The 27,115-nt window shown below is 53.7% G+C and overlaps 9 protein-coding genes across 9 annotated transcripts; 5 read left to right on the forward strand and 4 right to left on the reverse strand.

Moving 5' to 3' along the window:
* Positions 1–145: 145 nt before the first annotated feature.
* EsH8_V_000043 (kinase-like domain-containing protein) lies at positions 146–2,544 on the forward strand (the record flags this gene model as incomplete). The annotated part of the gene is made up of 2 exons (XM_083272559.1): positions 146–294; positions 369–2,544. 2 exons carry the CDS (start codon positions 146–148, stop codon positions 2,542–2,544), a joined length of 2,325 nt encoding a protein of 774 aa, XP_083125274.1.
* Positions 2,545–2,815: 271 nt separating this feature from the next.
* Positions 2,816–3,996, reverse strand: EsH8_V_000044 (uncharacterized protein; the record flags this gene model as incomplete). Its single annotated transcript, XM_083272560.1, has 2 exons — positions 2,816–3,700; positions 3,775–3,996. 2 exons carry the CDS (start codon positions 3,994–3,996, stop codon positions 2,816–2,818), a joined length of 1,107 nt encoding a protein of 368 aa, XP_083125275.1.
* Positions 3,997–4,640: 644 nt separating this feature from the next.
* On the reverse strand, positions 4,641–6,840 carry EsH8_V_000045 (uncharacterized protein; the record flags this gene model as incomplete). The annotated part of the gene is made up of 11 exons (XM_083272561.1): positions 4,641–4,859; positions 4,926–5,026; positions 5,096–5,273; positions 5,323–5,405; positions 5,469–5,519; positions 5,573–5,697; positions 5,907–6,110; positions 6,173–6,279; positions 6,338–6,453; positions 6,509–6,631; positions 6,684–6,840. The coding sequence occupies 11 exons, from the start codon at positions 6,838–6,840 to the stop codon at positions 4,641–4,643; spliced, it is 1,464 nt and encodes a 487-aa protein (XP_083125276.1).
* Positions 6,841–8,059: 1,219 nt separating this feature from the next.
* EsH8_V_000046 (SDR family NAD(P)-dependent oxidoreductase) lies at positions 8,060–9,113 on the reverse strand (the record flags this gene model as incomplete). The annotated part of the gene is made up of 3 exons (XM_083272562.1): positions 8,060–8,393; positions 8,449–8,901; positions 9,028–9,113. The coding sequence occupies 3 exons, from the start codon at positions 9,111–9,113 to the stop codon at positions 8,060–8,062; spliced, it is 873 nt and encodes a 290-aa protein (XP_083125277.1).
* Positions 9,114–9,862: 749 nt separating this feature from the next.
* EsH8_V_000047 (FAD binding domain-containing protein) lies at positions 9,863–12,776 on the forward strand (the record flags this gene model as incomplete). Its single annotated transcript, XM_083272563.1, has 8 exons — positions 9,863–10,259; positions 10,317–10,523; positions 10,574–10,921; positions 10,976–11,145; positions 11,204–11,428; positions 11,495–11,521; positions 12,273–12,536; positions 12,594–12,776. 8 exons carry the CDS (start codon positions 9,863–9,865, stop codon positions 12,774–12,776), a joined length of 1,821 nt encoding a protein of 606 aa, XP_083125278.1.
* A 2,582-nt stretch (positions 12,777–15,358) lies between these two features.
* On the forward strand, positions 15,359–16,641 carry EsH8_V_000048 (uncharacterized protein; the record flags this gene model as incomplete). Its single annotated transcript, XM_083272564.1, has 3 exons — positions 15,359–15,872; positions 15,930–16,162; positions 16,225–16,641. 3 exons carry the CDS (start codon positions 15,359–15,361, stop codon positions 16,639–16,641), a joined length of 1,164 nt encoding a protein of 387 aa, XP_083125279.1.
* Positions 16,642–17,724: 1,083 nt separating this feature from the next.
* Positions 17,725–19,674, reverse strand: EsH8_V_000049 (FAD-binding oxidoreductase; the record flags this gene model as incomplete). Its single annotated transcript, XM_083272565.1, has 4 exons — positions 17,725–18,678; positions 18,738–18,799; positions 18,869–19,292; positions 19,354–19,674. The coding sequence occupies 4 exons, from the start codon at positions 19,672–19,674 to the stop codon at positions 17,725–17,727; spliced, it is 1,761 nt and encodes a 586-aa protein (XP_083125280.1).
* A 961-nt stretch (positions 19,675–20,635) lies between these two features.
* Positions 20,636–21,031, forward strand: EsH8_V_000050 (uncharacterized protein; the record flags this gene model as incomplete). Its single annotated transcript, XM_083272566.1, has 1 exon — positions 20,636–21,031. One exon carries the CDS (start codon positions 20,636–20,638, stop codon positions 21,029–21,031), a length of 396 nt encoding a protein of 131 aa, XP_083125281.1.
* A 4,254-nt stretch (positions 21,032–25,285) lies between these two features.
* On the forward strand, positions 25,286–26,999 carry EsH8_V_000051 (nucleotide-sugar transporter-domain-containing protein; the record flags this gene model as incomplete). The annotated part of the gene is made up of 5 exons (XM_083272567.1): positions 25,286–25,369; positions 25,456–25,485; positions 25,545–25,853; positions 25,922–26,659; positions 26,730–26,999. The coding sequence occupies 5 exons, from the start codon at positions 25,286–25,288 to the stop codon at positions 26,997–26,999; spliced, it is 1,431 nt and encodes a 476-aa protein (XP_083125282.1).
* Between the last annotated feature and the right edge of the window lie 116 nt (positions 27,000–27,115).

Consider the following 27,115-nt stretch of genomic DNA (forward strand, 5'->3'; position numbering starts at 1 on the left):
CGAGTCCACGCTACCCTGCGGATATCCAGGACGAAGTGATGAGCGCTTCACGGCTCTGAACGCCGGGGAACCAGGACCGCTAGCAAGTCGCAAAGTGGGCTCTAGCAGACGGAAGACTATCGCGACCGATCGATCGCCCGCCGCCATGGCCGACGCAACTCCCGAGGACGGCTGGACAACAGTCCATCGTCCGTTCCAGGCGCACCCCGACCGCCTCCCGCCGTCCCAGCGCGAGCTTTATGAGAGGGCCTTGATCAAGGAATGGGAGGCATCCAACGGCCATTGGTCGGGCATGTAAGTTCGATCCCTGCTCAGTTCGCTCCATTGCGTCGCCGAATGCGCTCGAAGCTGATACCAATGCGCTCCAGTGGGAAGCACCCAGACGACTTCGCCGAGGCCAAGAAAATACACCACAAGATCATCGCCCCCAAAGACAACGACCTGGGCATGGGCAGCTTTGGCCGCGTCGAGAGAGTCACACACCGCTCGGTGTGTCTGGCGCGCAAATGGATAAAGCCCCAGCGCAATCAGACGTTCCATACCCTGCGAAGAGAGGCCATCGCCATGGAGCGCCTGGATCATGAACACATTGTCAAACTGGTCGGGACCTACACCTTCAAGCTGCGCGAGCTGTACCTTCTGATTTGGCCCGTTGCCGTCTGTAACCTGGGCGAGCTGCTCACCGACCTCGAAGACCTGAGGAGCGGCCAGGGTGACCGGGAGTATATTTTAAAGAGGCTCGAGACACTCAACGTTACAGACCTGGGCGCCATAGGGACCGCCGGCCGTCATGCTCCTTCAGACGTCTCCAAGTGCAAGTGCCCGCTCAAGTTCCTCCAACGTACCATGGGCTGCATTGCCCAAGCCATCACCCACTGCCACACCTCCAAAGTCCGCCACCTCGACCTCAAACCCAGCAACATCCTTCTAAACCCCGACAAGGTGTACCTTGCCGACTTTGGCATTGCCCGAGATGTTCATGACCAGGACAACACCGCTACTATGGGTCCACACGGAACTCCTAGATGGCGTCCTCCTGAGGCCTATGACATGGAGGAGTACTCCTCACAATATGCCGATATCTACTCTCTCGGCCTGATATACCTAAACATTGCCACGCTTGTCTATCACGGCAACTTTTCCGAATTTCACTCCGTTATTGGGGATTTAGCACCCCTCTCTCGCGCCGAGAAGCTGAAAACGTACCAGCAAAACCTGGCACTTCACGCTCTGGCCACACAGCAATTTCACGATGTCAAAAGACCCACTGTCGCACCACGTCATATTCTCGATCTTACTGCCAGAATGCTCTCTTCCGAATCAAAGTCCCGGCCGAGGGCAGACCAAGTAGACCAAGAGTTGGTCGACCTGGGCGGCATCGAACAAGTTTACCATAACGCCTGTTGCCGGAAGAGTACAAGGCATGTCACAAATCGCATTGATGAAAAGCTGTCTGTCGTATCTACCGAAATTGACAAGCTGAGGCCGGAGAACGAGCGTCTCAAAAAGGAGATTGAAGTCTTGAAGGGGATGGACGAGACCTACCGCATGCGCATTGTGAACCAGGAGAAGAAGCATGCCAGAGACACCGACCACTTGACGAAGCAGTTGGACGAGGAGAGGCAGAAAAGGAGGAAACTCGAGGAAAAGGTCAATCAGTTGGAGAAGCAATCGCGGAGACACGGTCGAACGAGTTTACCCCGGGCGGACGCCAACATCGACTCGCGGCGTGCCTTTGACAACGCTGCCGTGGACTTCAGCAATGGACTGGGGATTAATATGCGACCTCGGACCCATCCCATGCCTCAAGCAGCGGTACGGCCCCCTCCAACGACAACGTTGTCATCCTCGGCAGTTCCCCGCCCGGCCATGCCAACGCGGGTTCCGATTGACCCCCCGAAAGCCTGGGTCACACGTAACTTTGCCGTCATGGCGGGCGTCCCCGGACCCGAGCCAGCCTCGCGAACACCCGAGTCTCCCTCTCCGAACCCACAAACTCCAAACGGCACACTTGTCTCCCGCGGCTCGGGCTCTCGGCTGCCGATTCTCGCCAAGATCCCGGCTACGCCACGTTCGGGTACACCTAAACTTGCCAGGGATCCGAGCATGACGGACAGCACGCAGGCCAGCATGTCCTCGTCCATATTCTCGCGCCGCAGCTTCGAGACGAATACGGAGGCTGCATCTACCCCGCCGTCAATGAGCCCGGCCGTCAAGCAAGCCGGCTTCGACATCGTCGTCCGCGAGGTGCCTGACTTCCGGCCGGCCTGCGAGCCACCGAGCCCTGTCTTTTCGGCCCCAAAGTCCGTTTCTTCAGTCTTGTCCTCCCCCTGCACAACAAAGGCGGAATTGGCATCAGTTGCTGGGAGCGAAATATCGCATGGTGGATTCACCAGTGTCAAAGTACCCCCGTCGCTGCAACCGACGAAGAGCTGGGCTGCCGTTGCTGGCGAATCGCATGGGCTCGCGAAAATGGTTGGTCCGCCGCCGCAAGGTGTCATCTCACCTACCAGTCCTAGGAGGTTTAGACAACGTGCTGGGTAAAAGGAGCTATATATATATCATGGAGCAGTTGGAAGATTTCATGTAGGGAAATGACTTATGACTGGGCAGAGCATATTGGACGCAAAAACACGTACGGAGATATCCCGGCATATTCACGAAGTCATGATAATAAAAGCATCTTTCTCTCCGTCAGATGACGAGAAAGCACCCGTGGTGAACAGCCGTGATGGTATCGTGATAAGGATCTATATGGATACAGTATAGTACAAAAAAGCCTTCGCCAAAGCTTTGCCGTCCCGGAATGAAACTCTCAAACCTGGATCGGAGCCGGCTTCAGGCCTACCAGCCTCTTCTCCCACGCCTTCTTCTTGCGCTCCGCCTTTCCCTCGGCCCTCCTCGCCCGCCTCTCCCACGACCTCTTCAGCTTCCTCTGCAACTTCTTATCGGGGGTATCCGCGTCCCAGTGCTGCCCCGCCTCCCGAGCCTCGCGTTCTTCCTTCTCCAGCATCGCCTTCTCCGCCTGCTGGATCTCCAAGAAAGCCCTCGCCCTGGCGACCTGGTTCACCCTCTCGTGATGCAGCTGCTCGCTGGAGAACCTGTACGCCTCGCCCACGCTCCACCCGTAGCTCTGGTCCTCGCTCATCCTGTCGGGGAACCCCATGCTCTCAAGGTCCCGCGACTTGTCCTGCCGCCTGGACAAGTCCCGCTTGGAGCGCCCCTGGGCGCGGTTCACGGCCGTCATCTCCTGCGCCATGAGCGTCTCCCACCGGTCCTCCTCGGTGGCGAACGGCAGGTCCTCGCGCCGCGCCTTGAGGAGCGCGTCCATCGCCCTCTTCTTCAGCATGTCCTTGCGCATGACGTACCGCGACACGCGGTGCGGCTGCGGCTTGCCCTGCCGGAGGAACGCGATGCCCTCCGTCGACACCGAGATGTGGGGCACCGACCTCCGGCCCGTCAGCTGGTCCCGGGGCACGGGGTGGCGCGGCGACGTGTATACGGGGGGCTCCCCCGGCGGCGCCGTGTTGACGAGGAGGGGCGGCCATTTCGGCCTCTGCGGCGGCTCGGCGGCCGGCGCCGGCGCCGGCTTGCCCGCCTCGGATCTCGCGTCGCGCATGTTCTTCTCGCGGAGGTAGGCCACGATTTCGGAGTGCCCCTTTGAGGACTCGACCTGGGCGCTTTTGAAGAGGTTGAGGAACTGTTTGCGGGAGGACCGTCAGCGTCGTTGGCCCCTAGCTAAAAACCAGACCGAAGAAGAGGGAAGCAGCTTACCTTGTACCCCGTCGACAGCGCGGCGAAGACTATGCGGTAGCTCGTCTCGGTGCGGTTGCGCCGGAACCCCTTCTTGATCAGCCGCGGGATCGGGTTCTGGCCGCGGCGGAGGACATCGTCGGGGAGGGGTATGCTGCCTGCCTCGCGGACGAGGGCGCGGAAGAGGGCTATGCAGGCGACGCGGTGGCGGGAGTTGCGGGCGGGTATGAATTGGGACGGCATGTCCTCTTCGTGGGCGTTGCGGCGTCGCTCGTTTTGCCGCGGTGCTTTTTGCTTTTCCTGTTCTTCACATTTTTGGGGAGGATTTTTGGAAGCTGTTTTTTGGGGGGGGAGCTTCGCGATCGTCATGGTTGGGTCGGTGCAGGGACCTCCCCTGGGCCGGGTTTTAGGTTATCTTATCGCGATTGGGACTATCTTATCGCATAAGTTCCATGGAAGCTTTCTTGAATGACAGCCCTGCCAAGTAATTCCATTCCAGGTCCTGGTATAGATCACAGTGGATTTAATAGGCTATTGCAAGGTCAATGTACTGTTTTGTCTTTTATAGGCAAGATTTGTACGTCGTGGGCGCTGGCCAACACCAATACCTGGTTCGGGATGCCAACGTCCAGTTCTGTTCTTGGTACTCGTCTACAGCTTCGTCTTGGAACTGTGGTATAAGCAAGGAGACCTATTAATCCTCAAGCTTTTTTTTCTTTCCCTTTTCGTAAGCAAAAGGCTCAGCTCCCTGCTACAACGCCCCGTTGACCTCGAAACTGTAAAACCGTTTGCCACCATCCATCCTCACGCTCCGCAGTCATCATCATGAAAGCACTCGCTCATAAGCCAGTTTCTGTGGCCAAACGGTGAGTTCTGGCGAACTCGGCTTAAGCGATCGAGTCGCTGTCTTCTGGCAACGTCGGGCGCGGCTGCTTCTGCTCCTTGAGGTCCCGGTTGTAGAAGTGTCGAATTGCCAGGGCGGTTATCGCTGCTGCCGCGCCGAACCCGGCAGTAACGTAGTTGCCGGTGACAATGTACGGCTGCTTGTTGGCCGGGAACGTGAAAATCGGGATCCAGGCGGTGAAGATGAAGGCGAACGCGTTCATCTAAAATGGGATCATTAGTCAAAACCAAGACCGTCGAAACCGAAGAAAAGTTAAGATGACACTAACCAAGGCGGAGATGTACGCTCGCTTTTCGGGGTCATGCCTGTTCACTTCGTTTACAAAGGTCCAAGTGATGCCGGCGGCTGTTGCTCCGAGAGCGGTGAGGTCTGAAGGGCGAAGCAAGGGTCAGCGATCGTCTTTGGCTACGGTATGCTACCCGTTCAAGGGAGTCTTACAGTAAAGTGCCCATCGAGTCGCAATGTTCGGCGGGTGAACGGGCGTGGCGGCGAGGGCGATGGGGAAGATGATGGCCATGACACTCGCAAACACCATACCGGGCCACCTGGCCGCGCCAGGCAAGCTGTCCGAGACCCACGAGTTGAGAAGGGTGCAGACAATAGTAATGATGTTGATCTGTTCACAGCGTCAGTTCGGATCTATCCCACTGGAAATAAACACTCACACCCAGAGGGATGATGTTGATCTCGGCGACTGAAAAGACGGCCGGCTTCCCTGTGACGTTGTAGCTCTTCACCCAGAAGATCACTGTGGAGAATCAGTTAGCCGCCTAAACAGTGGTAACAGGCATATAGATCAGGGCCAACTCACTGGAACCTCCGGATTGGCCAAACTGGGCGAGGAAAGCAAAGAAGAGAGGGACTTTTGATTCGTTAGTATCCGAAGAACATGGGCTGTGAATCGAGGCGGCTCACAAAGGTACACGTGCCACGTCGCGTGCCAGCGTCTGACATCCTTCCACTTGAACAGCCCCGTCATAAGCTTGACCTCGGTGGGCATTCTGGCACGAGCTAGTTCAACCTCCTTTTGGGTGAAGATCCTAGGAAAGGAGGACATTCGCATCAGTCCATGTCAAAATACCGAAACTTGGGTAGACTAACCAGTTGGCTTTTGCTCGTGCAGGCAGCTGCGGCATTGCAAACGCTGTCCAAACTGCGCAGGGGAAGGAAACACAACCGCAGATACTACTTTCTGTCAGTCTCGTCCCTGACGCCGAAAAAGGTGCCGGTTGTCGGGGTGTTTACGCACATGTACATCCACCGCCATCCGGGCAGGCCGCTGACTCCATTCAGCCCGGCGTGCACACCTGCCATGAGGAAGCCTGAAAACAGGGGCCCAACCGAGGTGAAGACTTGAATCAATGAGTTGCGTCGAGCCAGCTCGTGAGGCTTGTAGTAGCTCGAGCACACGTACATGACGGCCGGGAAATGTCCGGCTTCAAACAAACCAACGCTGCATCAGAGTTAGCGAATGAGCTTGCCGCATAAATGACAAGAAATTCTAGAGAGACGTACAAGAAGCGGAAAACATAGAGTTGGTTGACGTCCCTGACACCGGCGGTGGCAAAGGTGAAGACAGTCCAGGCTAACTCGAGGAACGCAATGTAAAGAGGAGCGTTGACCTAGATTCCGATGTCAACATACGTGTTCGTATCCGGGCTAAAAAGGCCATCAACTTACACGGGTAAGAAGCAGGTTCGAGGGAATCTGCCCAAAAACGTACGCCGCACTCCAAATGGCGTTGGCGTAGTTGAGCTCTCTTCCGTAGAGGGAAAGATCCTCCTTCATACCACTGTCTGTGATAAATATTAGCTTAAACTCAATTGCCTGCGTTCAAGTTTAGTCACATACTAAAAGCGTTGGTGATGTTGACTTGGTCGAGGTAACGGCACATGACGCCCAGGGCCGACGACGAAATAAGCGTCAAGTCGAGCTTGGTGAGAAAGCGGGCTTCATCATCGGGGACGTCGAGTGCTGCAACAGTTAGCGACTTGTCCTTCCTTGCTGACTTTTGCCGAAGACTTACTCGACCAGAAAAAGGATTTCCAAGTCCTCTTGGACTCGGTGTACCCGGGGCCGTCTGTTCCAACATTGTATGCGCCTTTCAACCCCACGGGGGATTCGCCTCCGCTCTCAGAAACGACGATGGCATTTTTGACACCTTTTTCTTGAGGTTGTGACATGTTTGCTGGGGTTAAGCTAACGCGCATACATATTACAGATCCTCCTGTTCATCTCCGCACCGGGTTTCCAGTAGTCTTATTAATGGCATGCAGAATCGGTAGTTTCTTTTCTCGTCCCTGCGCACCAGTACACTGCACCCCAAAACTGGGTGTCGTCTTCGGCGGGTCGCATGGCGACATCGACTGGGTGTGGACGCCCACGCTCCGATAAGAGATGCAGGTAGCTCATAACTGGCTGCGTCCACCAGTCATGGTGAACGCCTCTACCCTAGACTGCCATTCTGGGCCGATGGCGAAACAATAGTTGATGGCAACTTCAGCCTTTGCAAAGTTGAGCGCGCGGTGTATCTTACAAGCGACATCGGGTACAAGGGTGCAAACTTGGCAACAGGGAGGTCTCGCAACAAGGAAAATTAAAGAGGCGCAAAACCGTGGGGATTGCAGCATCATGATTCAGTGTTCTGGCGATGGCGTGCTGGGTCGCTTCGGTCAAATTCCGCTTCCCTCTGTCCTCCTGAGCCGTACAGAAGCTTCGTGAACGTGGCGTGGCGTTGGCCCAGACCGACATGGCCTCCGGTCTTCGCCGCAACAACATCGCGAGAATTCCGGGTGTCGTCTTCTGTACCGGCATTGGTGGCGCGGCTCATGTGCTTAGGTCTTTGGAGCCCAGCCAGATCTTGCAGGTGGATCGGCTTGGCCGTCACCTTGGCCTCGTGATGGCCGCACACGCCCCGCCTGGCCGGCTATCCAACCGGCACCCGCCCGACGCGAGCGGGTCCATCCCGACGCTGTGCGGGGTAGTCCCGGAGCTTATCCGGGGCAGAATGGAGAAGCTAGACGTGCCTTACACTTGTGGTTCTATGAATAAAGTTTAGTACTTCGGGCCTGAGGCGTGCGAAGTGGAGAAAGTCCGGTTGCTTTCCTGTGCACGACTATGTGTCAACGAGCAAGAACACAATAGCAATTGTTGCTCTTATTGGACTATCACTTAATACTATTATTTAGTCGTCGCCTCAGCTAATATGTCGAATCTTTGAGATCGGTTGAGGTATGGTGTCTTAATGGGTATAAAAAATTGTAGGATCCGCCCAACACTAATTAGTTAATCAGTCATCGATCTTTGTATAAAGCTGAACACCTTCGAATATTCTATGTTTTTTTTTAGACTATTCCATGCTCTATTACTGCTAGAGTATCTCAAGGTTTAGCCTCACAGATTTCACATAATCTTTACCGCACCCCCGTTGGCTGCCACAACGCTACCATTTATCCACCGCGCCGCATCACTAACAATCAAGCCAGCCACGTTGGCAACATCCTCAGGAAGCCCAAGCCCATTATGAACAGACTTTCCATCCCTCAAGACCTTAAGTGCAGCATCACGGGCTTCTGGGGCGTTGTTCCCAATGAACGAGTCCGTCGCCGTACCGCCGACTGAAAGCGAGTTAACGGTGGTCCCCAATGTCCTTGGATCCTGGCTCAGAATGTCTGCCCAAGAGCGGGTAAGGGATTCCATGGCTGCCTTGGCAGATGCATACAACATCATACCGCTTCTAGATTTTAGCAAGCACTCTGCCATATTGTTACAGAGATTTGAATGCGACGTACCTGAAAGGAATGTTACTCCGACTTGCGTCGCTTGAGATGTTGACAATCCTCGATTCCGGCTGAATGTATCCCTTCTTGAGAAGAAGATCCATCATCAGCACTAGAGACTGCACGTTGCCCACCAGGACTCGCTGAACGTAGTCGACGTCAAGTTCGCCAATGGGGCGGAAATCACAGTAGACTGCGTTGTTGACGATGATGTTGAGCTTGCTGTCAAACTCGTCACGAGTTTTGTCGGCAATAACAGCCGAGAAATCGGGGGAAAGGACATCGGCAGGCAATCCGACGATCTTTGGGGCGTCGAGGTTACTTGAGCTGTACAGTTGTTCTACCGTTTGTTCAAGAGACTTGATACGGTCAAGCGACGCAGGGGAAGAACAAGTCCCAAGAATACATGCACCTCGACTGGCAAGGTGCAGCGCCGTGGCACGTCCAATGCCACGAGTGGCCCCGCTATAACGGCGTTAGCACCTTTTTCGAAGAATCAGAGACTTGGTAGTTTCCGAAGAAACTTAGTAGGCTCGAATATTGAGGCAGCAACTTGTGCAAAGATAAATACTGGCGTGGCCGACAGCTTACGTGACTAGAGCAACCTTGCCCCGAAGATCCTGAGCAAGAAGTGATGGCTTTGCCGGAGAAGATATTTGAGGTGACGGGCTTTCCATTTTTTGGCTTTCAAATCGCACTTGCTGCGGCGTTATATGTCGACCTCATACAAAGGGCAATAAAGAAGGAGAAAGTAGGAGGAAAGCGTTTATATTGAATGCAGAAATATCACGCGTGCCTTCGTAACTTCCAAGCTGGCCAAGTTTTGGGTATAATTACATAAGGGAAGTCAATTACAAATCCAATGGCCTGTCTCGTCCTTCAACGGACGACGAAGACGCGAACATGGAATTATACTGGCTTCCGTAAGGATAAATCCGTGTTGCCGGAATTAACCCCATCTTTTGCTGACTACAACGTCATTACTGTACGACTTTGCCGGCGATGCCACCCTACTACCGGCCGGATCGGACCGTAACGGACTTCAACTCTAAATTAGGCCGAGTTGATCATGACTTGCGCCAAATCGACTGGCGGCAGTGACTGATTTCAATGGGACAGGCTTTGTCAGATGGTACATCTAATGGATTCATATTTCTTGAATTACTAATTTCTTGACGGCATCAAAGAGCCAAGAACTACGAAGCGGGTACTTTTCGTCCAATATTGGTCGACTTTGTCGCATTCCTAGACACCGCAATATGTCATAAACGTCATTCAAGTTACATCTAAGCTTGAGACCAAATTTTCGGACGTCCGCTTTAGATATTAAAGGCGAGGAGCGAGACACATGGCGGCAACTGTATATAAAAGTGACATAATGGACTTCAAAATACCATCAATAGTCCCTATCAACTATACAAAAAACATGGCGTCTTCCGAATTTCAGTCAGAGACGCTTGCTGCTCTGGATTCTCTGATCCGGAGCCTGAGCCCAGCTTCTGTAATCACACTCACTGATCCTTCGTACAAACACCACTCGGAGCCGTTTGCCATCCAGAAGCAGCTCAACCCACCAGTGGTTCTCATTCCAGGTACAATAAAGGAACTTTCCACCATTGTCCAGTTTTTATACGCTTCGAAACTCGAGTTTGCAATTCGGGGTCATGGCTTCAAATCCCCCTCCGCAAAGCATGTTGTGGTTAGCATGTTGAACTTCAAGAGTCTTGAATATGACTCGGCTAAGAAAATTGCGACGATTGGTGCCAGTGCCACTTGGTCTGAGGTGGTGTCATTTATGGATCAGGTAGACCCCGAGTATTCAGGTAAGTGATTCCACCGCATTAGTCGCCCGACTATGGAGACACAACTAAAAACACAAGTTCCTGCTGCTCGCACTCCCAGCATTGGGGTCGCAGGTTCGATCCTAAATGGTGGCCTTTCTTGGATGTCCACAGAGTTCGGTTGTATCAGTGACCCCATCAACTTCCTTGATGCAGAGGTTGTTAAATATGATGGCACCGTTATCATGGCATCTCAGGAGCCGGATCTATTATGGGCACTCAGGGGTGGCGGCGGCGGCTTTGGCGGTGAGTGCACCGGCAATATTTTACCGGACAGCGACTAACAATGCATCAAGTTATTACCAAAGTCCTGCTTCGGGCACACCAATACCCAACTGATATTTGGTCGGGTGCTGTCTTGGTACCACGCCAGTGGTTGCCACAGCTGGTCGACGAGATATGCAGCTTTAACCGCTCTTTTCCGCACCCCAAGGTCAACTATTTTGTTTACTTGCTACCCAAACAGCTTCTGTACACAGTTCTAGAGAACGACGAGCCGGAGGCGGGTGACTCAATTGTGTTTCATCTCTACGATGCCCTTGGCGAGGAGCATGGTCGAACCATTTTTTACTGGGTCCTGGCAAAGCCTGGTGTGATTGATCGAACCAGAGTTACGAACATGAAGGGGGTGATTGCAATGCAAAGTACGTTTCATCAACCAATTTGGCGACCATTACTAACCTTTGATTTAATTGTAGGAAATGCGGATGTTCTTCGGGGAACGATGAAGACGATGTACGCACCAATGGCTCTTGCCTCCGTTGACAAAGACATTATTACACGGGCTATCGAGTTCTACGACAATCTAGCCAATGTGGATAAAAATATCCATGACATGTCTGCCGTCGTATTTGAGTTCCTACTGTTTGTAAGTCCACCCTGCTGCTAATATTTTTTAGATGGGACGATTAACTATTTTCTTACAGAGGTCACCCATTGGAGGTTCTGCGGAAGTCGCTTGGCCACGATCTCACAATCTGAACCATCTTCTTCTTGTCATTGCATGTTGCCCAGGAGATGGCTCGAATGAACAAGATGAGTTGCTCCGTCGAATTTCCACCGATGCCCCACGTCAAATTCTAGGGCCAAACTTCGACCAAGCAGAAATCAACCCTGCTGGCCTCGAGACTTCGTACCACAGCGTAGAGGGGGTAAGCGTCAATATGAGCCAGTAGCTATGCCTTGTGTAATATATGAGTCACTAACGCATGATTTAGGTTTATCGCGAGCACTTCAACAAGTTGGTAGGATTGAGACGAGTTTATGATCCCGAGAGCCGGTTTCAAGCATACTTCTGATTTGACTCTTCTGCTGTTGTTTAGATCTTTCTTCAAGAATTGACTTCTCTCGTCAGTTTTATATTGCAGTGATGTTTTGAAACATGAATGATATTTATGGATACGTGGTGTGACTTAATGTGCTATTCAAATCTTTGGTCTTTGCAGTGGGACGTCGCTTGCATCAAACAATATTGGTTGTTGGAAACTAGATAATGTCTTAGTAGTGGGACCTAGTCCAAATCGAGTTATCTAGTACAGCAAACACCATTCATCGACAACTCATAGAAAACCTGTTCTGTATTAATGTGAGAGAATTGGCTGCATGTTGCAAGTCGATCAAGCGCTAGCACAGACCGATTTATGCGACAATTACGTTTTCTGTAGAATCCAGCTTAGAGCCTAAATTCCATAAAACCGAGTCAGGAGTGGGGATGATATTTTGACTCGCAACCTCGGGTGATATCACACCCACTGCTGGTGCCACGGGATACTTGAGGATTTCGTAGTATTGATAGATACATATAACTGCAAGTGTGCGGCACATTTTTTTGTGTTGCATGCTTTCCAAACCATCAATCTTGGATACCAATAACCCCTTACCAGCCTGGAACACTCCTGAAAAATGTCAAAAACGTGCGCACTTCTCTTCTAAACATTGACAGTCAGGGCACAAGTATGATCAAAGTCTCACTACAATTGCAGGCCCGAAGAACAGTTCAAAGAGCTCGCCAATATCAAAGGCCATGTAGACGAAACCCAAGTTGCAGAAGTCTATGACCAGCTGAAGCCTGTTGCCCCTGGCCTTCTCATCGGGCAGTGGGAAGGAGGCAGTTTCGACACGGGTCATCCAGTCCATCAACAATTACGCGATTTCAGATGGGCTGGCAAGGACTTCCGGTCTATTGACGACGTAGACCCCATTATGCGATATGAAGACGACGGCAAACGAACTTGGCTTTCTGACTACGGCCATGCGCGGGTAAGTGAAGGCTTCGAAGCACAATGTCTCCGAGAACTTGACTGATAATGGCTCTAGGTGCGTGAGGTCAAATTCCGCGGTGTTGCCACGGCGGCGATGGTCTACGACAAATTTCCCATTATCGATGCTTTCCGTTACGTCGATGAAAATACCGTGCTCGGTGCTATGGACAACAAGGATCTTCAGAGTGCTGGCACTTACTATTTCTTTTTGAAGCGAAGATTGCAAAGCAAGGTCTAGATTCCGATCAAAAATGTATTTTATTTCTATTCTAAGAGACAATCCCCCGCGGAACATGTTTAAAAACGCCACAAAGAATCCAGAGCAAATTGAAACAGCTACGTAGCATAATGTATTAGATGGCGACACTTGAGCCGTTGCCGTATAGTACCGAGGTATCCGTGCCCCGACGTCTTCATCTCCCCGCATCAGGTCACGGGTAGTCGGACAACCCCACCTACCACGTCACCTTGCTCCCTCAACTACATGCACTTTGTTTGATGGGTCGATTCTCCCAATTAGTCTTCAAACTTGTACCGAGATCCTTATGTCCTGGCACAGCGAGATGAACGGAATCAGCACACCGAATTCTACACAGAACACCGCCGCTCAATTGCCCCGACAAACACACTCTGTCTCCTCCCAGAGGCTCAAAAAGAGAGAATACGATCGCAAGGCCCAGCGCGTTGCTCGCGAAAAAACCAAAAACCGCTTGGCTCACCTCGAGACGCTGGTTGAGAAACTAAGTCACCAAGATGACAACGCCACAACCGCATCGCTCGTGGCGCAGTTGTCAAAGGTAACCGAGCAGCGGAACAAGTTGATGAGGTGCCTAGCATCGACTTCATCTATATTCAATACCCATGTAAAGGAGGCCCAAACCTGGGACTCTGCGGAATCGCCATGCGGAGCGTTTCCACAACCACAGTCAAGCTCTACTGAACCGGTTTCACACAAAATGCCGAGTCCGGGGCCCTCGACTACGCCGGCGCCTCCGTCAATTTCAGCTGAACAAAAGCATACTGGTAACTGTACAGAAAGTATTGTGTGGGAAGAGATGGATTCCCTGTCGTGCGGGAACGTCTTAGACTTGAGCCAGCCCTGGAATGACGACATGTTCCAAACCGATCTCGAGGCAATGACACCATCCGCGGTGATGCGTGAGCCACCGGATTTATCGGGCAAACCCGCCTTATCAAATGATGAAATAAGCATCGCCACAAATGGATGGAGACCAATGGAAAATTGCGACTGTTCTTCGTCGACAAGAACCCGGCGGCTGTCGGATGGCTCACAAGTCAGTTGCAACAACTGGAAAGCCGCCAACGGGATACTCCAAGAGCCCCTCGCTCCTCCAAACGCCGTTCTAAACTCGGAAGACGAAACAAGTGAAGACGTACCAGTTCACGCAGTGATTCACGGCTGGGACAGTGTCGTGTATTCAGGGCGAATGACCCCTTTTTGGAGGAAAGTCCGCCAGCTTGACGAGCTGTGCTTTTCAGCCTGCGGTCAAACCGAGCGGCTGGCTGTTTTATTCATTGTACACCTTTTGATGAGAGCATATGCTGATCCAGCCCTGGTGAAAGCATCAGTAGTACCGCCGTGGTATCTCAAGTCGTAAGTGTTGGCACTAGGCTCTGGTCTGTTGTGATAATCAGACTTACTCAATGTCGCACAGACCCCTGCAGGAAATTTCCCATGAGCCTCCAGCCGACTATTTTGCCTGGTACAAGACACCCGTTGCTTCAATATATAAAATGAGAGGAGGCTAACCTCATTTACAGGCCAGCTCTTCGGTATCGTTTTGCCACCATGCCACATCGGTATTGTGGCAACATGTTTTGGCATATGTTCAAAGAACACTTCCGCATGGCATGGCCGTTCGATTTCCGTGACTGCTACGTACGAAACATCCAACTGGGAGCATATGGCCTCTCACCTTTATTCAAAGAAAAGCTTCACGACCTCAGATCTTGGACGATGGAGCCCGACTTCTTCGCTCGGTTTCCCGAGCTACGTCAGGACATACCGAAGTTTCCAGGCCAGACCTCTCCGACGAACATTTATCACTTCGCCTCCAACCGCAGCTTGCCAGGATCGCCGGAGATGGATGTTTTTCTATCGGGGGCTGATATGTCCCCCAACTTGAAAGACAAGAGCCAAGAAGACCCAGAAAGATCAGCAGTGGCCCTCAGGAAGGAATATTGTAGACCAAATCCGGATACCCGCGTAAGTTCCCTGTTTCTGGGGGAGCTTAATGTCGAGTATGATCCGCTTTGCCCGGGTCTTTGAAATCAACGTGTTTCTAAAAACAATCCGGCCATACCGTAGCGAACTGCAAAGTGCTCATCGGAAAGAGGAGGCGAGGGTGAGACGTACGCAAGTGATTCAGCCCCAACGCCCGTAATTATAGTCTCAACTGCGCCTGTCTGAAGGACGAGTAATGGCAAAATATATTGCGCATACCATCATCGTCGAAAAATACGAGACAAGTCATAACGCTGGTAAGGGTGCCCCTGTAGCCCCATCGGTCCCGCGGCATGCCGAATCCCCACAGCGGACCCGAGCGCGGCCGACACTATCGGATTATGAGACGAACTCTAAATTTTGGCAAGCCTCAAGATGGAAAATCCCCCTTGAAAAAAACCTGGCTTGTAGTCACTTCTTCGGCATATGTCGAAATTACAACCCGACAAAAAGTCCGACACGAAAGCGCTTCCCGACAGCTCCGTCGCCATATCTACTCGCGGCGCCTGGATCTCATGCGACTAATCAATATTCCCATTCATTGTCAAACAAAATAGCTCGCCATGTATTCTCGAATGTTGCTACTCGGTCTAATCCTCTTTCGAATTAGGGCTGCGGAGGCAGGTCCAATTCAGGATGGCTTCATCCGCGACAGTAGCGCTATACAGGCCGCGGGCGGCTCGGATTATACGATAGCAAATTCAGGTGCCTCTGAACCAGGAATTCATCAGAGAAGCAACCAGGTTTCCAGAATCCAAAGTCACCAACTGAACAATACGGTAATCCCTGTACATCGGGACTGCCCGTTCAGTCCCTGGGACGAGTTTTACATCACCGACTTCTTACAAGAGCAGCTGGACGGTCTATCAACTTCGGACCACTGTTGGATAATCAAGGGCGTTCACGGGTTGAAGGAGCTGCTGCATAGGAATATTTCGGCCAACCCATTGAACAACGTTACCATTCCATTATGCGTACCCATCAACGTCACGAGCTCCGGCAACACCTTCTCCATCGACTTCTCAGACTCTACGTATGAGGTAAACGGCGTTCCCGAGGACACATTTGTCGTGTTGACTTATGCTCACCGTGAGTAACTCCTGTCATTCGTTATCTATCAAAGTGGTTTACAACTCAACTCAACAGTCGTCACAATGACTGCCGCATTCTTCCTCGCATATCCAATCATTTTGGTCCTGGCTTCAACACCTAGCCTCTGCGTCATGATCGGCCGCCCGCTTGAGGAACCCACCAGGGCGAAGCTCGACCGATGGCAGACGATATTCCAAGTCTTCTTGTTCGCACCTCTCTCGATTGCGGGGCTGGTAACCGGAGTGATTGCAATGGGAACCTCCGACCATGCACGGACAGAACACGGGGTGAGCAATCTTTGGTGGAGAACAGTACCGACTTGGGATATTAATCGCAAATTCTCGTCCAGATCATCGGCTACGCGACCCTCGCCCTAGCGACAATATTGGTACCACTCTATCTCTACCAGCGAAGGCTCAGCTCACGCCCCGACCTAACATTCTACATGTATCGAAGACTAAAGGTCCTCAACGCAGTCGACTTCCTCGTCTGCCAAGCCACCCTTCTTATCTCAGGTTTTGCGCTCCCAGATGGCATCGACGACTTTGGCATCATGACGCTGTGCGGAACAAACACCCTCTCTTCCTCGCTGATATTCTCTCTGGGCATGATTGTGTCCTTTGTGTGGAACTGTGCAATGGCTACCATGACTGTGCAGTGGCTGCTTGAGAACAGGGCAAGGGGTGGGAGCATCAGGGACAGGGCGCCGCCTTGGATGCAAAGGATTTTGCGTAAACGTTCGGACTCGGAGCTAACCTCTCGGTAACTGCTAACTTTCTGTATTGGAGATGACGTCTACGGCCCCAATTTCACATCGCAACTACAGAGTGGGGACGTGAAACTTTGCCGAATGATTGTACCAGCGCACATACTGCTTTCTTTTTTTACTGCATAGCATATGAATAAGGTGGTGGTGTGAAGACAAGCATATTCTGGATATATTCAAGACTAGAAAGCGTTTTGTATCTTAGTTGGGCTTAATAGCTTACTTTGCGCAGGCTCGTTGAAGATCTACCCTGGAACCCCAGGCTAGAGAAATATATAAAGCTCAGTAATTGGGCGATTTGACTATCCTGAAATCTTACACGTATCTATGTCGGGTTGAGACTTTTTGGACTGCTATGAAACTTTGACATTGTTGGTTACATGAAAACTATTGGATTACCTAGCCAGAACACAGGCAGGCGGTCAGGCTGTGGGAAGCGGCAGCAGTCGAACCTGGAGATTCTACCTCCATGCTGCTAACGGCGATCGATATCTTTGTAACTGCTGCTTCTGCTGCCTGCCTCTCTTTTCTTCCATCTACAACCAACAGAATACAGTGCCAGTTTTGCTTTTTGATCGATTCACCACCCGTACGGGTATCCTGTGATACCAACAAAAACTGCTCCTGGCGCACCCAAGCTTCATCGAGACTCTCCATTCGAGTCGAACGGAGCCTTGACATTTGCCGTTTGCCGCTTGCTGCTTGCCGTTGCACTGCCCCGATAGAGTGACGTTTACACCCCTCCGTAAAGTGGGACCGGGCCTCCGCGGACAAGCGAATGCACCCACGCACACCTGCAGACTGTGCATTAACGCCAACCTGACCTGCTTCTTGTCAAATAACATGAAGCTTCATTGAGACAGTAATATACACCGGGTTCTATTTATTCCAGCCTAGAAACCCCATACGCAGAAGAACTAATCATGGCCACATAGCCTATTCTCGTCATGGTACGGCTACTTGAACTTGTACCTGAAGGTGCAATTAACTAAAGATATATGTTAGTAATATATACCTTTTGCTGAGAAATTAGTTGCGCTATTTCACAAGTTACCAGGTCTTGCAGAGGCGGGGACGCCACGCCTAGAAGGAAAAGTACCCAGAGTCCGAAACCGGCGCCCGGTCGAGCTTGAAGTACCCCGGCTGCAGCTTCTGGAAGACCTGCTGGGGGTCGTACTTGGCGGATATGCTCTTCAGCCTGGCGACGTTCTCGGCGCCGTAGCTGCCGACGACGTTCTGGAACTGGCTGGCGTAGTTCATGTAGACGTAGTCGTTGTCGACGCCGCGGGCCCTGGCCTCGGCCTTGATCTTGTCCAGGACGCCCGACATGAACTGGTAGACGGCGTCGTCGTCCTCCTTGTTGTCCCACATGGCGCAGAGCTGCATGATGTAGAAAGGCCCGTCCTCGGCGGCGAGCCCGAGCGGGTTGCCGCCGTTGGCCGTCATCTTCTCCAGCATCGGGACGGTGATGCCCTGCGTAACGAAGACGGGGATGATGCCCGAGATGTCCGAGACGGCGGGCACGGCCTCGTAGAAGATGTCCAGCGCGGTGTTCAGGATCTCGGCGTCGGCCTTGGTCGTGGCGACGTAGTAGACCTCGCGGAGGCCGGGCGGGCTGTCGTTCATCGTCTCCTTGCCCCACTCGGCGAGGACGCGGTTCTGCGTCGAGTCCATGATGTTGGCGATGGCGTTGAACTCGGAGAAGATGGTGGCGTTGCCGGCGTCCGGCTCCGAGTAGTACAGCGCCGGGATGGCGATCTTGGTCCCGCTGGTGTAGGACCAGACGATGTAGACGCCGGCTTTGGGGTCCTCTGGCGCGTTGGCGATGATGTTGGTGAAGGCGCTCGCGACTGCCGGGAAGGTGTCCTCGGTGTGGTATCTGGAGCCACCCCACATTTCGCTCCCGGCTAGCGGGATGGTCCGGAGGTTGAAGCTGACGACGAGGCCGAAGTTGTTGCCGCCGCCGCGGAGGGCCCTGTAGAGGTCTGTATACTGGGTGGCGGTCGCCCTGACGATGATACCGTTTGCGAGAACGACCTATTGGTTGTTAGCGTGACTAGTCGGGCCCATGGCGTGGATGAGCAACGGTGACTTACATCGAAGCTCTCAACATTGTCGCAAGCCCAGCCATATACTCCGGAGAAGAAGGATATGCCGCCTAACGAAAACTTTAGCACTGGCTGTAGTCTGTATATAATACTAGCAAAGCTTGCTATAGGATACGCACCTCCGGTGGTCAATCCACCAACGCCAATGTTGTACAAGCGGCCGCCCACAACGGAGAGGTCAGACTTGGTCAGCTCCTCATACACGGGCCCCCAAATGTTCCCGGGCTCAATCGCAGCAATCGACTTGTCGGCAGATAAAGTGATGCCCTTCATGTTCATGAACGAGATGGTGATGCCGCCCTCGATGCTGGACGCGCCAGCCATTGCGGCGTGGCCGCCGCTCTTGGCCGCAAAGGGGCACTGCGTCAAGCGGGAGAGAAGCACGGCGACGGACACATCGGCTGGCTTGGAGGGCTTGAAGATGCAGTACGGGCTGACCTCGGCCTGGTTCGAGGACCAGTACGAGCCGGTGAAGTTGCTGTATGCCTCCTCGCCCCGGGTGTCCAGGGCGGCGTCGCCGAACACGAGCTTCAGCGAGTTGCACTACAGATGCTTTCCATTAGACACGGCTACTCTTCTGGAAGAGTTGAGAAAGTCAACTCACAGCGATGGAGCATACGAGGTCGGACCGCGTGGTGAGGTCAGAAAGGCCGGGGAGCTGGGAGACGTCGACGCCCTGCTCCAGGAGAGCCTCGGTGACGTTGAAGTCGGCGGGCTCTATCACGGAGGCCGTGTCGGCCGCGCCCTGCGAAGATGCGGCGAGAGCCGTACCGAACGCAAAGGCGGCGGCGAGAAGAGACCTCGGGGCTGGCATTACTCTGGCTGACGGCTCGTCCGTGTCGTCGGTTGCGGTGGACTGCGAGATGGAGCGGTGCTGCAGCGGAATGAGGCGAGAGGCGAGTGATGCAACTGGGCTGCAACTCATGTGTGAGACATTTATTGCCGCTCCGCAGAGGATTGGGATTCGGTTAACGGCCGCATGCAGGGGGCCTGCGAGGATATCTTCGCATGCTGCGTTGGAAGGCCTTGAGTGGTACAAGTAATGAGTTCCATATCGATATATACCGTAGAATGCCGCAAGGGCGCACGCGGCTCACCAGTTGCCTCTCTACTTTTCGGGCCCCTGGCTGGTTGGACTATTCCGTCAATGCTGGGCAACCCTTATCCATACTGCATGTCGTCCCCATCTTATCAGGTGAAAGCGGCCGCAGAGGGGTTGATTGGTGATTTTTGCATTCCGTCTTGTCGATTTGCCTTTCAAATAGGCAAAACGCCCGTGCTGGAAGAAGAAAAAATGATCCCCGTCGTCTTTTTGGTCGTTACGGACTTAGAGTCCAAGGTAATTTAAGAAGTGGGTTGTAGGAAGAGTAACCCAGTCACGGGAACCTGCTGCTAAGACGCAGGCTCCTGATCCAGACCTGCAGGATCGCTGCACCTATGCAGAGAATCCCGACGAAGAGTCCCAGCAAATGATTTACGATGAAGATTTGCTGTATCAGGCATGGCGTGGGGGTGTAACGTAACGACGCATATCAAGAACGGCAGTTTCACCTGGCCTCGGGTACCGAACCAGACCAACCGACGAACCCCATGTCTTGGTGGTATAGATGAATCCTCGGGCCTATCGCCAAAGGCGAAGGATTGCAGCAGCACCAATCAGTAGTAGTATGTTTGATTGGCTCCCATAGAAACTGCGCCGCAGTATATTCCCCGACTGTAATAGTCGGGTAACGAGGGGTGGAAAAATCTGGTGCTTCACAATCCCGGCACGGCTTCTTAGGAGAGATACCCGATCTTGGTGATATGTGACTGGGAGGCATCCCGCCAGGAGAGCGGCGGACTGCTCCTCTCGCTGCAGTCGTTCCCATCAAATTCCTCTGCCCGTCATGGCCGATGCTCCCGTCTCCAGGGCGTCGATTCGAAACACGGGCATCGCCCTGATTGTCCTCGCCACCATCGTCGTTGGCGCTCGCGTCGTTCTCGGGGTCATCCACCAGAAGCGGTTCCTCCTCGAAGATGGCTGGCCCCTGGCTTACTACGTCTTCTTCATGGTCGTCGCCATCTTGTACCTCTTCATCGTCCAGGCCATCTTCAGGCTGACCGACATGGCCGCTGGCGTGATCGAGCCGTACGAGTCCGCCACCGACGATGCCCTCTTCATCCAAAAGGGGCTCTTCACAACCTCGGCGTGCCTGTGGTTCTGCCTATGGTCGGCCAAGTTCTCGCTGCTGTGCATGTACAAGAAGTTGCTGGACCAGCTGGCGTTTTGTATCAAGCTCTAGTGGACTTTGGCGGGACTGTGTGTTCTGGTATGCCGGGGCTGTTTTCTTCGTTGACGCCTCGTTCTTTCTGCGCCTGCTGATTTCCTGCTCTAGACACTGATCGGCACCATCATCACGCTTTTGTTAGCTTGCTAGAGCATGAAAGCCTGGTTCTCTGTCGGCGCTTGTACCACGCCGCGAGATGTCGTGGCTGCCACCGTCAATATGTGGTTTGCCTATGCGGTTGATGTCCTGATGGACCTGTTAAGTAAGCTTTCATGTTCTCGTTAGACGACGTTGCAGCCTTTTTGACTTTGCTACGTCTAGTAATCCTGCTACCTCTGCGCCTCATCACAACGTTGCAAATGCCCCTGTCGAGGAAGTTGAGCATCGCGACTCTGTTTTGTCTGGGATGGGTTTGCATCGCCGCGTCTACCGTTCGCGTCACTCAGGTCGGCAACAAAGGGGCACAGCCCACGGTGCCATGGCTTACTCTCTGGGGCACAGTCGAGGCAGCGATTGGTAAGGCTCACTGGGCGGACGTCGAGAATACGTGAGAAATTTCCTTTGCTAACCGGCAACAAAGCCGTCATCATCGTCGCATGCCCTGGGCTATACCGAACAGCCAAACTGTATTCAACATCGCGTCAGAAATATTACGTCGACGACTCGCACTTGAAAGGCAATTATGCCAGGAGCCACGGCCGGAAAACCGACGACCACGACGTGCAACTCAGGTCGTACCCACGCACCACAGTTTCTCGGATGGACCGAAGCAGTAGCCAGGAGGAGCTGGTGTACCTCGGAAAACTGGACGGTATAATGGTGACAAAAGCGGTCGTCGCCCACAGGTCAGAAGGAACGGGATGAAGTATGGTCACAAGGCCGGTGGTCTGAACCGAGCCAGTTCGCTTGGGTTTGAGAACATGGGCACTTAAAGGCCGACCTCCTTATGGGCAGAGTGAGGTGTAAATACTGGCAGTGAAATCTGGCCGGATTGATCTCACAGACACATTAGTTCCAATCAATGATGCACACATTCTCTGGTGATCACACACTATGTGCGCCGTGGAGTTAATCTCCATTGTCATCTCTAAATCCTTTAAGAAAATGCAAAGCGGCCTTGTAGGTGAAACGTCGAGTAAGTCATTCTATCTATTGCTCATGTGGTGACCTAGCGGCCAGGCTTTGCAATAGTCGGCATTGGAGGTCACATATAGTAATCTATGCAAATACGACAGAGGGAAACTAAACACCTGTACGAGAATTTGACGACAGTAGCACTGATACCTTTAAGCTTATTACGAAGACATAGTTTGGAGATGCAAGTAGCCACTTGAGGTTGGTCATGACATGACGTCTTGCAATTGGTGAAACAACACTTCATTGCACCTCGCACAAGGGAAACAGAATGGCATCCCTTTAGGAATAGAACACCAGCGGGCCGAGCAGACGAAGCCCGATCGGCCATTTCACCTGAGACATGACGGGTAAACTCGTTGGGACGATTCAGATGTTGGACAGTCATTGCTCTGGTGTGAGGCGTCGGTATTGGGACCGCGCTAAGAACTGGAGCTCTCGTGGCAACAATCTGTGGTGGTAAACCTCGACGTTGCAGCTTCCCGAGTCAATGGCAGCTGTCAGACGCACAAAACCAGACGCGAGCAAGGCGATTAATGCGCCGTCCGAAAAGCAGGAAAAAAGACCCCGCGTGATGGGCCCTCACCCGACCACTGCACCACACCTTAGGGCGACACAGGCGGTCAGTTTAAATGGGTCATGGGGCCAAGTATCTGCTGGACGTGGCGACGGGAGAGTCGCGCGGGGGATGGAGTGGTTTAAACGCCGATTGGGATGGCGGGCAAGGTGGAATGGCGGGAGGGTTGGAGGCGGCTGGGGTAGTGTGTCTCGCTCCAATGAGACCGTCCCTACGATTGCCTGGAGGCTGTCGGATTGACTCAGCTCTCAGGGTGAGGTGATGATTCGGCCAAGTGCCAGGTGACGCCATGTCGGCCCAGATCCAGTCGGGACAGTTCATTGTGCATGGAGGCGCAGAAACTATGGGCATCCGTTCCCGCCCTTGGCCATAGCTTGGGCTTGTTTGCTGAGCTCCTGACGATGATGATCAGTGGGTGGTAGGGGCGGAACGGTCGGTGAGGGACGGGAGGAGTCGACGAGGAGTTATTAAAGAGTGGCTGAGCCGCCGAGAAGTCGACGTTTGTGGGATTGTGACGCTCTGTTTCTTGCCGTCCCGCCCGGTACGCCTTGCCGCTGACCAAGAAAGCTCTCCCAGCAGCTTCCCCGGATCTTCACTGACGGCCAGGGGAAAAAAGACAGGAACAAGACAAAGAATAAAAAAGGGGGGTAGCTAAAGCAGAGGTGATCCCTGTCGGCGCATCTCTGATCGTCGGCTTGCGCTGTCTCTGGCTGGTCTGGGTTGCGTGCTTGCTTAGGTCATCCAGTGTTTCCCCCCCTGGCCAGTGGTGCGTCGCTGATCTGCAGGCCGGGCAAAAGACTCCAGCACCCGATCATCCCGCGGCCTGGGCATCTGGGCAGACGCAAGGAAAGAGTCGAGAAAGAGGCTCCGAGAGGAGGGCGACGGGCTTGGACGGCACAACGGCACGCTCGGGCGGTTCAGCGGATTTGGATCAGACTGAAAAGCACACGAGGCGACGGGATCGGGCGGCTCTGCGGTTTTGCGTCTGCTGCGTGGCTCGACCTCTTTCTTGCTGGCGCATTTGCATTGCATTTGGCGAAAACGCCAGCCCGGGCAACCAGCAACCAGCAACCAGCGGCAAGCGACCGAACTGGGATACCTATCTGCATCCGTAGAGGGGCCGAGAAAGCACTGGCAGCTCTGGGCTCTGGTGGTTCGAGTGTTTCTCCTCGCATCGACCTTGTGCGGCGAACAGGGTGCATGCCTACACAGAGACGGCGGGATTGAGGTACGTGTTTCTGATTCCATCCCCATGGTGTGGGGGGGAGGCATACGTCTGTCTGTTCTGTTGACGGGACGAGTTTGAGAATGTGAGAGGTGAGGCGACGCGAGGCATCAGGGACGAATAAAGGGCCGAGGAAGCTGAAGCTCTGCCCAAGTCTGGCCCCATACTAACCGACGAAGCAGAACAAGGCAGTTTGAAACAGGTCACGAATACTTGGGCCTGGTGCTGTTAACGGGCGGATATCCGAGTACATACGGATACTCATTGGGGATCTTGCTGTTCCCGTCGCAAGTTAGTGCAGCCTCTGAGCGCATCCATCCATCTCACTTCGGGGGTACTCTGTACCACGCAACGGAACGGAAGATAGGGAGCTACAGAAAGAGGGAGAGGAGAGCGGACGCCGGACACCGGACAGCCAGTGGTGGTAAGCAAAAGCACTCGTCATTGAGAACGGACAGCAGTCGGCAGCCAGTGGACAGCCGACAGCACAGCGCAGCACAGCACAGCGCACCTGCAGCACCCTCTCACCTCCTCTTGCCTTGCTTGCACATGCACGCACCTGCACCTGCATCTACCACAGGTACGTGTACACACACCACAGTTGGCTGCCCTGGCACACTGGCAACTGGCATCTGCCCGCAAACAACAGACAGGGGGTACGTACCCCGTCATCCTTTCCATTCCCTCCTGTCTGTCTCCCTCCTCTGCTTCGTGTGCGTGCTTCCTGTCCTGCTTTCGCCCGTGGCCCCCCTTCTCTTCCCTTACGTCAGGGCCCGAGTCACCCAGTCAGGAAAGGAAGGGACCTGCGTCACGGCTGGCTGGCCCAGAGAGGAAACACTTGGACTGGGGCTGGAAACGTCCCATCCTGGGGCATTGAGAAACGCGACACACTTTCGAACCCTCCTCGAGTGCTTCAATGCAACCCTTCCCTTCTTTTTCTTTGCTCAACGTCTTAATTTTTTGTCCCTTCCGCCCGCCTCGCATAGCCTTTGCCACCTTGCCGCCGGCCATATTACTACCGGTCCTCGCTCTGACATTGTTCCAGACCCCTCTAGATCGACATATCGATCCGCTGTCCTGACAAGATCTCGAGGAGGAGGGGAAGAAAAAAAAATAGGGTCGAGAAGGGAGAGCTCCAGCTAAGCTTCCGCCGCCCACATCGCTCCCCTGAATCGCGACCAAGTCGACGACACAAACTCCCGACGCAACGGTTCCCCAATTCGGGGAGAACACGAAATCGCACGAATCCGCCGCCATCTGACTATCCATCCCGCCATTGCCAATTCGCCTCTTGTCCTGTTTGGACATCTCAATTCGCTCCCCATCGGCCACAATGGCACTCCTCGACGCTGCATCGCCTCCGGCGGGGGGGCCGACCCTCTTCGGCATGTCTATGAAGCAGGTTTCCCTCATTACGGTACGCGCAACATCTACCCGCCCACGGCCTTGTGCGACGGTGCCCTCTATGCGCTGCAGAATATTGACAATGGCTTCGCTTCGCAGCTCACGTTCCAAAACTCGGCATTGATTCTGGTATGTGCCCATTCCCGTCCCCTCACCTCCACGTCATGAAGCTGACTCGGCCATGGCAGATCATGCACTACTCCCGCATTATGCCCCCCGTGGGCGACCACCGATACTTCACATCCACCGCTGTCTTCTTGAATGAGGTCATCAAGCTGTCCATTTGCCTGACATGCTCCATCGCCGAGGTCTCGCGAACACTGGCCCCTTCGACACCGGCCACCGTCATCTTCGAGCAGATCTTCAACTCCGTCTTCTCTGGTGACGGCTGGAAGCTTGGGATTCCCGCCACTCTATACACTTTGCAGAACACTCTGCAATATGTCGCTGTTAGCAACCTGGACGCAGTACACTTCCAGGTGCTCTACCAACTCAAGGTGCGCACCATCAGAGCCTTTTCCGCCCCCAATCGCCCCCCCCTGTGCTAACCGCATGCGCTACACAGATTCTCACGACAGCTGTCTTCTCTGTCACGATGCTCCGCCGTTCACTAGGTGCGAAGCGCTGGATCTCCCTTATCATCCTGACCCTGGGAGTCTCTATTGTCTCTCTCCCTCAACCTTCGCCCGCAAGCCACACCGACCCTTCAGCAGCCAGTGTCCTCCTGCATGACACCACCGACCACTTCTTCCCTCGCTCCGTGCACGAGCTCGGCCAGGCCGCCGAAGGCGCCGCCGAAGTAGCCCGTGAGCTTACCAAGCGCGCCGTGGACGGTCTCACCGGTGTCGGCGAACAGATCGTGAAGCGGTCTGCCTCGTACCAGGGCATCCAGGAGGACCAGGACCCTTCGCCGCTCATGAACTACTCCATCGGACTGACTTCCGTACTTATTGCCGCCGTGGCCTCGGGCCTTGCCGGCGTTTACTTTGAGAAGATGCTCAAGGATTCGGCCACGCCCGCATCCGTGTGGACGCGCAACATCCAATTGTCCTTCTACTCCCTGTTCCCTGCGCTCGCGGGTGTCATCTTCGTTGACGGCGAGGAAATCGCTCGCCACGGATTCTTCGAGGGCTACAACTGGGTGGTTTGGACCGCAATCGTTTTCCAGGCGGTGGGTGGTGTGCTGGCCTCGCTGTGCATCAACTACGCCGACAACATTGCCAAGAACTTTGCTGCCAGCATCAGCATCGTCATCAGCTTCCTCTTCAGCGTTTGGTTCTTTGACTTCAATGTCAACTTTTCTGTGAGTCTTCGTCCTATCGCCCGTCGGCCATTTTATTGTGCGTGGTCGCGGATTCTAACACACCGACCAGTTCATCGCTGGAACTACTCTGGTCTTGGCCTCGACCTACCTCTACAGCATTCCGGACCGCAAAGGCCGCCCGCCACCCATCTCGATCGCGAGCTACGAGAAATCTATGGTTGACCCTGCCTACACGCCAGCGGTCACGGACGAGACCAAGCTCAATCTGGATCCGCTCGAGGCAGTTCGCAACATGGGTCTGTCGACGTCTAGGCCATCGTCGCCCATGCTGCACCACCACCGCGTGCCCTCAGCCAGGGGCAAGAACCGCGACGACTAATTTGACCAACATTGTCGCTCCAGATTTGGCATTTCGAAATGGTATAAAATCAGAAATTTGTAGGACCGAATCGAGCCTTGGGGGATGGAACGGGGGGAGCTGTCACGCTCAACAAA

The sequence above is a fragment of the Colletotrichum jinshuiense genome, chromosome 5 (assembly GCF_051148585.1).
Source record: "Colletotrichum jinshuiense chromosome 5, complete sequence".
Taxonomy (NCBI): Eukaryota; Fungi; Ascomycota; class Sordariomycetes; order Glomerellales; family Glomerellaceae; genus Colletotrichum; species Colletotrichum jinshuiense.